At 41.1% G+C, this 11,319-nt stretch overlaps 1 protein-coding gene across 1 annotated transcript in view; it reads left to right on the top strand.

The window, feature by feature from the left end:
- Positions 1-2,119: 2,119 nt before the first annotated feature.
- Positions 2,120-11,319, top strand: part of MEGF9 (multiple EGF like domains 9) — a 127,272-nt gene continuing 118,072 nt past the window's right edge. Inside the window, exon 1 of the mRNA XM_036749483.1 lies at positions 2,120-2,918. Coding sequence (XP_036605378.1) covers positions 2,381-2,918 — 538 coding nt within the window. The 5' untranslated portion in view covers positions 2,120-2,380. The remainder of the gene's footprint in view (positions 2,919-11,319) is intronic.

The raw sequence follows: 11,319 nt of genomic DNA, 5'->3' as shown, positions 1-11,319 counted from the left end.
TGCATGGTAGATACCCAATAAATGTCGAATGAAAGAATGAAATGATTATATCTCAGAAGTATAAGCAACACATTATTATAAAATGTTGATTTTTTTTCTTCTGAAGACAGGGTTTGGTTTTGAATGGAAACATACAGAAATGCTATTCTGCCCTTTTTGCAGGAACTCAGCACCTGCCACAGATATGATCTAATTCATCCATACTCTAGCTCTGTAAAGAAGATAAGGGAAATGTTGGTTCCTTTTAACTAATTGGGAAACATTTCACAAAAAGATGGGCATATGTGCTCAAGGTAACAGAACTGAGCTGGTCTCAGAGCCAAGGAAGAGAGAGTCCAGATGTCATGATGAGCTTTTTCGAATGGAACACACCTTCTCTCACACATTTATGTATTCTACACATCCAATGCTATTAAGTGAGGCAGTAGAATCTGAGTGATTTTTAGATGATTAAGAGTTGTAAGAGCTTTTGGAGATCATCTCATCCAATCCTCTAAGTTTACAGGGAAAGGAACTGAAGACTAGAGAAGGGGAGTGATTTGTGTCACACAGTTCTTGGCAGAACTAAAATTAGAACCTAGGCCCCCCAACTTCTAGTATATATATATCATTCATACTTTCCACTATATTTTGTTTCCTATATGAAGCAAAATAGGCATGAGATCTGTCCTGGACACATACCTTATACCCTCAAAGGAGGGGCTTCTTCCTTAAAATAAAGGAGTTTCTTACTGTAATGTGGAGTCACGTTTTAAGGGGAAAGGGGACGATAACCCCTTTCCTCCTTTATCCCTTTTTTGTGCATTGTGACTGAGGAGCAGAGGTTTCTGAGCATCAGAAGCAAGGAAATCACCAGCTCCCATCAACAGTACAATTAGGAATGAGGTCGGGCGTAGGGGCAAGTTTAACTCCTCTGGGTAGAGAACAGGCCTTATAGCCCGAAAGCCTCTTCCAGCCTGAAGTCTACATGCACTTCATAGGATAATAGGGTTTAGATTTGGTAGGAACCTTAGAAATCATCCAAGTCAACTTTTTATTTTACAGATGAGGAAACTGTCCATAGAAGTACTTGGGCAAGATCTCATGGATACCGAGCAGCGGAGCCTGAAATCCAAGTTCTCTGACTCCAAGCACCGTGCTTTTTCTTTTAAGAGTTCTTAGTACTTGACCCTTCCTGCAAAACCCGGTAATTTTGCAAGGCATTGTAGAATACACGAAAGAGCATTGGTCTTGAAGTTAGGACACCTGAGTACAAATTCAGCTCTGATTCTAGCTATGTGACTTTGGACAAGCCATTAAATCTCTTTGAACCTCAGTTTCCTTATCTGCTAAATACGGACGATAATCATATTTGCACTATCTCATAAGATTGTTGTGAGAAGAACACTGTATAAATAGCTTGAAAAGTGAATTGTGTTATTATTGTGAGGTGCTAATTCCCTCGGATCGTGTAATAACTGCTTTCAGTTTAATGAAATTAGCTAGGGCTTTGGGCTCACATCCATCCAAAACTGGGACATCATTTGCCTCCCCAGAAGTTATTGCATCTCCATCTCATGCCTTTGATATATTCTCTGAATCCCGGAGCTGCATGAGTGCTCGGGAATACTGCTTTGGGTGGCAAACAGCAGCTGGGGCTGCTGACCCAGCGCTCCCCACCCCCCACCCCATTGTTCGGCGTGGAAGAACGAAAGGGGGTGTGTGTGTGTGGGAAGAAAAAAACACTTGACAGTCCCTACCCTAGGCCGGGCTGGCTAGTTTAAAGGAACAACGGGTATCACAATACACTGGCCGCACCCGGGGTTAGAAAACAACGGACTTGGGGGTGCATCCTTTGTTTGCAGCCCGTACGCCCGGCAGGAAGGGAGGGAGCTCGCGCCCCGCTACCTCGTTCGCTCGCGCAGCGAACAATGCAGCCGCAACCACCGCTGGCCGGGGATGCTCGAGCTCGAGCCCCCCTTCCCCCCTCCCGACGGTCTCCCCCTTCCTCTCCTAGCTCCCGGCCTCCTTCGATTGGTCGTCAGGGCACAAAGAGGTCGGGAAGCGGCGTCGTCACGTGGGCTGGAGTGACCCAGGATTGGTCGAGAGGGCTCGTCGATTCCGGAGAGGGGGCGGAGCCGTCCGTTACGTCGCTCTCCTCCCGGGCCCGCCCGCCCGCCGGCCCGGCCGGCCGCCTGTCAGAGGGAGGCGGAGGGCGGGAGGCAGGGATGGTGCGGCTGCGGGCGGCGGCGTCTCCGTCTCCTTCTCGGTTCTGGTCTTTCGGCTTGACTCGTCTCGGCTGGGCTCGGGGCCGGACGCCGCGCTTACCTCCAGCGCGAGCGCGCGAGTGACCGCCTGACTGAATGAATGACCGGCCGGGGCCGCCGCTGCCGCGCGCGCCATGAGGAGCCTGCCCAGCCTGGGGGGCATCGCCCTGCTCTGCTGCTGCGTGGCCGCCGCCGCCACCCCGGTCCCCACCTCAGTCTCCGCCTTCCCCGCCACCTCTGCCGCCGGGACTGTCCCAACCCCGGCGGCCGGACGGGACCGCGCCCCCTCGCCTCCCCCCTCCGGAGCCGCCGACGCTGGTGGTGACGGGGAACGCGACCCGGGTGCTGCGAAGCAGGTGGAGGAGCCGGTCAGTCACGCCCCCATCACGGTCAGCGCGGCCGCCAGCCCCGCGGCTGAGGGGACCCCAGAGCTCGAGCCGGAGCCCACGCCCCGCAGGACCGAGGCCGCTCCCACGGGCCCCAGCAGCGCCCTGACCACAGCGCCCCAGGTCCTGATCCCGACCCCAACTTTGATTCTGACTACAACGACCCAGACAGTGGCTGCGACCCAGACCGCGACCCTGACCTTGACCCCATCTGTGCTCTGGAGCAGCCCCTCGCCCACCCCACCTGCGGACCAGCCTGGCCAGCCCGCCAGCCCCACGCCCAGAGGTGAGTAGCAGCCTCGCCCCACCCTCTCCCCACCCCTCCCCCTCCGAGGAGGAAGCTCCTGGCCTGCCTCCCAGCCCCTACTAAGCCAGGTGTCACCCCATATTTTTTACACTGGTGCTACTAGCCTCCCCAAAGCGTCCCTGGCCTTCCACCCCAAGATTATCTGGGTGCTGTCTTCAACCTCACTCCTAAAGGGCTCAGGGAAAGCAAGGAGAAGAGGAGATACCCCAACCTTCCCTATGTTTCTCCGATCCCAAAAAGAAAGAGGTTGTGTGGAAGGACCATAAGAAGCAACATCTTCCCGACCTTTCTTGTCTCTCATTTGGCCCTAGTAAATGGTCTTGATTTTTTTTCTTAAGGGTCATTTATTATCGTTTGTCCCAAAAGCTTTTAAGGTGGTAATGATTTGGAAACCCAAGGGAACTTTGGTTTCCCTGGGCGAGCGAATAGTTTCACCCTTTCTGGGCCACTTACTCCTTGGTGAGGATGTGAAAGATGCAGGACATTTATTCCCATCAGTGGTTCATATGCTTTTGTCTCAGACGCTGAATCGGGGCAAAGTTTTGGTTCACGAATTTTGGCTGAGTTAGCGCTGCCTCTTTTCCATAAGGGGAAAAGATTATAAAAGACCTTCTTGTTCCAATAGTGAAAAGTTGTGTATCCAGGACCTCCAAAGCCCTCAATTTACTTATTCTGGTTTTTTTTTTTTTGTTGTTGTTGTTGTTTATCTAAACTTTGGATCTGCATGTGACAGGTGGAGGAAACACTGAGAGAATCACGTTTACAAGCAGTGGGAAAGACTTGCTCACAGAATAAAAACCATAGGGATCCAAGTTGTCCAATGACATGGGAAGATCTTGTGGGATCGGTGTGCTGATTGTAGGGGAAATTACAGTACAGTATCTAGGTTGAACACACTTTTAAAATATAGGTTAAAAATCTTGTATATTCTTTCTTTCCCCTCCTGCTTGCCTCTCCAACCACAAGTTTATCTAATTTGCTCTTTGGATGGTTAGAAGTCTAAGCAGGAATCCACATTTTCCTAAAAACCTGGTCGTTTGGTTTTTACTGTTGATAATAGCTTATATTTTTAGTTCTGCATTTGTAAACTGCTTTATATGTATCATAAATGACATTTTCTCAATCTATGTTGTAAAAGAAATTTTCTTATGATAGTCAAAGAACATGTCCTAGAAACCTATTATTTAAAACATATTTTGAGATCATAGGATCATAGATTTAGATCTGGGAGGGATGTCAGAGATCATTTAGTCTAGCCCCCTCCTGTTACAGAAGGGAAACTGAGGCACAGGAAAGTTAAATGACTTGCCTGAGATCCTGCAAATAATGAACTTCATGTGATCTAGATCCAGAAGTTGGTCTTAAGTTCTCTGGTACCTTGGGTCCTAAGGTGGGACTGAAATTGAACAAGTAAGATAAAACTTTAAAGTTATTGTCCAAGACTACTTTAAATAAGACTTTTCTGAACCCCTTAACTGCTAGTACAGCTGTAGAATTGCTTTATTTTTTTTATACTTTTTTCCATATTTGAGTTTTTACCAGTGCTTATAAGCACATGACAGATCAAGGATCTTGCCTTATATTTTTTGGGCGTTAATCTAAATAGGATTATAAATTTTTGTTCACCCATGAGAATGATTTCTCTCTTTCAGTTTGCTGTATTCAAAGAGGGAGAATGATGAACTAGCTTAGATCTGTTTATGTAGCTTTTTGTTTTTCTGTATGCTTAGAAATGGATGATATTTTTGTGTAAATGGGCCAGCCTTGATCCTGGATACGTATGAATTGTTATTCATCTGAAAAACCTGATAGATTTCACACTCTCTTCTCCATTAGTAGTACTCAGATCTCTGGGTTTGGAAAGCACCTTGCAACTAACTATAAAGTATTACATAAATAAAAGGTATTAACTATTATCAGCAGCCCAATCTAAACATTGAAGTGTCAGAAGAACTGGTTCCACCTCTGGATTCTGCCACTTACTCTACAACATTGGACAAATCAATTTGCCTTCTCTGAGCTTCTATTTCCTCAGTTATGAAAGGCCATACCCATACTAGGGCCTTAAGGTTTTCAAAACACTTTACATATGCAGTCTCATTTAATCCTCACTACTACCCTGTAAGGTAGGAAAATGAGGCTGAAAAAGGTTAGTTAAGTGATTTGCCTAGGGTCACATAGCTAGCAAATGTTCTGAGGTAGGATTTGAACTTTGGTCATCCTGACTCCAAGTCCAGTGCTTTATTCACTGTGATACCTAAAAGCCTCAAGTAAAGATCCTATGAAGTTTATTATTACAGGATTTAAAGCTGATAGGTCTACCTTAGTAATTTAGTCCAACACCCCCATTTTACAGATGAAGACCAAGAGAAATGAAGTGACTTGCTTAAAGTTGCATAGGTAACTAATACTCAATTTACTAAAATTGTAAATACTATTTACAAAGTAAGTTATATAGCTGCTATGTGAACCCACGTCCTCTCAATTTAGTTCTCTTTCCATTACTCTTGTGAAAATACTGTGAAATACTTTTGAAAGTGCTGTGTAAATATATAAACTATTATGGGATAAATGAAGGCCCAAGATTGGAAATTCCAGAAAAGAATCCAGTTTAATTAAAAATCATTTAAAATTATGATGTTTTTATTTCTTTTGCTAAGTAGAATGGAATCAAGTAAAAAGATTCAGCATTATCTAGAATATTAATACCCAGTGGGCCCATAGCATGATTACCACAGATCATGAAGTAACCTAAGCCACATGTAACAAATCTGCAATAGCCTTCCTTTGCTTTAGAGACTATGCATTTCTGTGTAATTCATGCTGGAATATGAACATGTAATTAACTCTTAATGCTGCAAAGGCTTGGGTCAGTTTAACAGACTTAGTTCCAACTAGAAAGTAATGTAATCAGGTAGTGACTTTTCCTCAGGAGAGAATACAGGAGATTGTTCAGTGGTCTGCTTCTAATAGAATGATAGTTGCCTGCCCTTGCTTGAAGAGAAATCTTTGATTCAACTCAACAAAGCTAATTTGGCTTTCAATGTTTGTTTCCCTGGCTTCTGGGAAGATGGCTGAGGCTGGCAAATGCAAATTACTGTTAGGGCTCACTGCCACTGGTAATATTCCTACAAAACTGTCTTTAGGTTAGGTCTTAAGGCTGCATTTTGAATCAATGAGAGTTTCTTTCCTTTAAGCTTATAGCTAAGAGCTCCTCAGTTAGGGCCTCCTTTTATTTTCTGGGACACTGCTCTGCAAACTGAAACTAATTGCTCATCCAGCAGACACCATTCTCTTCCTACCAGAGCAAAACATCAGACTAGTTTGTACATTTGAGAAGGGGAAATAGAAGCTTTGATACTAGAAGACAATAATAATCACTAGGGTACCATTCAGGTCAGAGCAAGAAGATACTGATACAATTATGAATGCTTGTATTCTGTGAATGTAGAAGATCTTTCTATAGACAGAAATCTGAGGGCAAGTCAGAACAGATTATTGTGTCCTCACAGGGCAGGGTGCTTGCATAGATAAAAACAATATGAATTTAGGTGGTATAGGACTGAAGTAGTAAGCTGTCAGAGTCTCTTCAAGTACTATAGTTCTTAGATTATTTGTAGGCCATTATTTAGGCCAAAGTCATTAAAGTTGTTTATCTGTGACTTGAGTTACAAGAAAGAAATCAGTGTCTAAGCTGGGATTAGAGTTCTGGGTTTAGAAACCTAAATAGCATCATATGAGCATAGTATGGCAGAAACACTCAGATAATGAAAGAAAAGGTCTAAAAGTGCAGGTCCTTTTTACCTGTGCTGGAAATGTTAATTTTATCCTAAAATTCCCTGCAACTTTGCTTTTGAGTCTCACTTGGCTAAGCTTAAGAAGAGTTCAACAACATTTAATAACTGAAGGCCGTCGGAAATAAGGAAATAAAGAGCATTTTATGTTCTAAGGTACCTGCCAGCTCTCATGTAAACAAATTGTCATATGCAAAAGAGGAGAAAATTTGTATCGAAAACAATAGTGACTCTTAGAGTTTAATCTTTGAAATCTCCAGTGTTTTTCAGCTTTAGACCTTCGACAAAATAATTACCCCTACAAGTTCTTTCCTGATTCATGATATTTTGTAGACCATAATGCAAAAAAAAATGTATGAATGCTTTTGGTTATTCTTTCAAGAAGTTCTTTTGTGATTGTGATGAATGAAAACATCATTTGTAGTCAGCTTACTCTGGGTCAGGTTCAGTGTTCTTCCACATGTATCTTCTGTGTGCTGTCACTGACACAGGTACACACAACTCTTGAAATACTTCAATCTCCTGACCAGTTGTCAAAGTAGTGTAACCAGCCTTAAGAAGCTACAGTCTTAAGTTTGATGAATCATGTTTCCAAGAGGTTTGGTTGGTAGCTCACAATCTACTACAAATGTACAAGAAGAATATGATTGGGCCTTTAGATTTTCTTTAAGATTAATAGAAATAAGATGCTTATTACTTTAATCTCAGAATCTGTCACAGATAGTAACTCATCTCCTGGTACCCCAGTAAAAAAGGAAAGAAAAATATCACTTTGCCTATTTGTTATGGAACTTACTATTAGTAAATTCTGTACTGGCCAGTTTTAAGAGAGACAGAATTAAAATAAAAGCATAAGGTCTTACCTGAAAGACAGGAATCTCAGTTGAGATGACTTTTTTTTTTAACATGCTACAACCTTTTATTCAAGTGCATATCATCCTCCCTGGGCCTCAGTTTCTCCTTTATCAAATGGAAAGATTGGACTAGCTTCAGTTCAACAATTCAGCACACATTGATGTACACAATTCTATGCCAGGAGCTGATGAGGTTGAAGAGAAAAATGACAGAATGGTCCCTGCCATCATGGAGCTTTTTGTCTGCTAAGTAATCCCCATTCTCCTAATATCTCTTTCCTTTGTGTGTTCTGACATTCTCTATTCTAAGTTTCTTTCCAGCTTTAGTGTTCCTTAAGTTTCTTTCGTTGCCATTGACTTTCTGTTTAGCTATGAGACAAAAAAATCTTTTATTTGTTGATCCTGAGATATTACTATAGATTCCTCTGTGACTTAATCTTTTTCATCCACAGCTTTTGATTTTTCTTTTTCGTATTTGAGCTCACTACTACTGCTCTGACCATTTTAGAAAAAGGTTTTTTTAAAATGGAGAGGATAAATATTATAAGCTTTAGGATTGCATGCATGTAGTCTATTAGAATCACTATGAAAAAAAGTTTCCCAAACGAACCATTTTTCTTATAACTATTCATGTGGTATGGTGTTCAATAGTGCATATGGTTAATTTGTATCAAAAGAATAACAGTAATCCTTTCAATGCCACCAAGCCACAAGCCAAACTGATGTAAGAAACGAAATCTTTTTCTATAATTCCTTTTCTTATGCTTCTGCCTATGTCTTGTCTCCTTCCCTTGTAGCTTATTTCTAGGTAAAATCTCTATTTTTTCCCTTTATTCCCCTATCTTTTGTCTAATTTTGTAAATTTTCCCCATGCTCTTTATGGAAGCAAATTATTCTTTCTACTTAACAATTTACCATTTTCTATATCTCATTCTAGGAAATTGAAAGATCTTTGGAGATATCCTAATAAAGGATATATTCAACAGTATTGAACATAGGCAACTGTGTTGTCATTTGGTCTTGAACATATTCAGTCTATGAGTAATTTTTTATTATACAAATATTAACTATTCCTTATTAGACTATGAGGCCATACATGTCTTTGAGAGACAGCTTGATGTACAGGGCATGGAATATTAACAAATAACATCTTCAATATGATTTCCATCATTTGTGATGCAAAGGTTGATGCGCTTTGCAAGATTCACGTGAACTCGATGCAATAACACCACATTGCTATCAATTTTTAGCACATTCACCCTTTATGCTTTCAATCAAGTGTGTTGCATCTGTGATTTTCATTGAGTGCAAAGAAGTCAAGGGGGCTAAGATCTATTAGTATTCCAATTAAATAAAATGTTGTTGAAAATTTCATTCATTTCATTTCTTGAAAATATGCATTTTTGCCTCTGTGTCCAGACTTTAGAGACACCCTGTAGTAGAAAGAGGACTGGACTAGGCATCTAGAATACCAGGGTTCTAGTACTAGCTCTGCTACTAACTAGTTGGGTGGCCTTGGGCACATTAAATATTTCTAAGTTTGCTTCCTCATCTTTTGGTGGTTAAATTGGATGATTTCTGAGTTCTTCTATTATTCTCTCTTCTAATGTCATGTTATCTTTCCCTCCTAAACCTGTTTCTTCTCATAACTTTATTGTTTATGTAATGCCACCATATCCTCTGTTTTCTATGTTTATAACCTTGGTAATGTCTCTTCCCTCTCCCTTCTCATACCACTCAATTATCATCAAGACCTGTCAAGTTTGAAGCATCTCTTGAATCTCCCTCCTTTCTCTCTGTTTTTACACAAGTTACCCTATTGTAGACTCATATCAACACCCACATGGACTACTGCAACTGTCCATTCATTTTCTCTACTCTCTGCTTTAAATTTAAACCTTTAACTTCTCCTCCACTTTTCCTCTCCCTCCGTCCTCTGCCATCATGCATACTGTTGCCAGAATAATTTTTCTTAAGCATAGATCTAGTTATGTCACTCAACTCAAAAGTTTTCAATAGCTCATGATTGCTTCCTAAGTTGAAACTCCTAACTCTGAGATTTATTCATGCTGTTTCCTATGCCTAAAATGTCTTCTTTTCTTCCTTTGACTGATGAATTCTTAAGCCTAACACACAGCATCTTCTCCATGAAGTCTTCCCTGATTTTTCAAGGAGTTATGACTTTCTTCTTCAGGCCTCACATATTTCATTTTGCATATCTCTAATGTGCTTAGAATGCCCTTTGTCTTGCACATCTATAAGCCCTGCTACTGTGGGGAGCTGAATTAGTGGATTGTTTGAATTAAAGAATTCTGAGCTGTCATAGAACTAAAGCTGATCTAGTGTCTGAGAAGACTGGCACCAATATGGTAAACCCCCAGGAAGCAGTGGGCCCCCAGGCTATGTAAGAGGGGTGAACTCGTTGTAAAGGCAGTAAATGACTGGTTAACTTCTTACATGGGCAAGATAGAGGCACAATCTTGAATAAACAGGTTATTTATTGGGTAGTATTTTGTTATGGTTATCTGTGTTTGTGCCTTCTTTCCTCTTGGAACGTAAGCTCCATGAGAACAAGAACCATGTTTATCTAAACGTTGTTTCTCCCCCAGTGCCTAGTACGGTGTTCTCTACACACAATTGGGTCTTAGGTCTTATTCAATATTTGTACAATGAATCATAAGACCTTAGAGTTGGAAGGGACTTCAGAAGTCTAATATGTATATGAGCACGAATCTCCACAATAGTTACCTAATTTCTTCTTGAAAATTCCAGTGATTGGGAACTCACTATCTCCCTTATAGCACTAACATTCTATGATTCATCTTCCCAAATTCTACTGAGTATGTTCTGGGGAAGAATAAAGAAAGTACTTTACTAAGAGAAACAAAAAAAGTCTGACTGTAAGTAGACTTGTTAGTAAAGATAAGCAGCAGTTCTCTTCTATGTCTGTCAGAGGCTGTTCTTATTAATAAGCAGATAGGAAATTACATAAGAAAAGTGTTGAAGAGGAAAAAAGTACCTTATCCTTTAAATCACAAAATTTACTGCTTAAAATAAGCTGAACAATTTGGAAATTAGCTTACCTGGATATCCACGTAATACTGATGGCGCTACCTTACTGGATGCCATATGGCATCCTGCTCTGTGTGCTTTCTAAAGACGGGGCCATTATAGTTTATGGTATGTTTATTTTATTTTTCTATTAAAATCATGTACTTTGGGAGCAGATAACTTCCTCCTTTGCGAGGAAGTTAAAATTTAACTTTTTAAGGTTTAGTTTTCACAGAGGGTATTAAAGCCAGTACTTTATTCTAGGAAATATATTTTATTATTATATTTATTAATGTTGAGGAGAGATTAGCCCAGAAAAGTTATGTGACTTGCCCAGGGTTACACAGATAGCAATTTGAATACTGATTCTCTTACTCTCAATCCCCAGTGTGCCTTCTACTAATGTTAATGCCCAGGACATGGGTGGCTTCATGCAGAGCCTTATTATTTCTTGGAAGTAAAATATCTTTATTGCTTCGCTATTTCAGGAATCATTTTGTCCTCACTATTTACTTTTATTGCAATGCAGTAGTTCAGTTTGGTAATAGTATAGAGACTTTTGTCCTTTCCATATTCATACCCTGTTCCCTACCCTCAAGTCCCTGTTTTCCCAGCAATCATGTTTTGATACTTTGTTGGCCCTTAAAAAAGTGAACTTTCACCCAGGACTAAGAAATAGAT

Source organism: Trichosurus vulpecula, chromosome 3, assembly GCF_011100635.1.
Source record: "Trichosurus vulpecula isolate mTriVul1 chromosome 3, mTriVul1.pri, whole genome shotgun sequence".
Classification (NCBI taxonomy): Eukaryota; Metazoa; Chordata; class Mammalia; order Diprotodontia; family Phalangeridae; genus Trichosurus; species Trichosurus vulpecula.
This window is presented reverse-complemented; position numbering and strand designations above follow the sequence as displayed.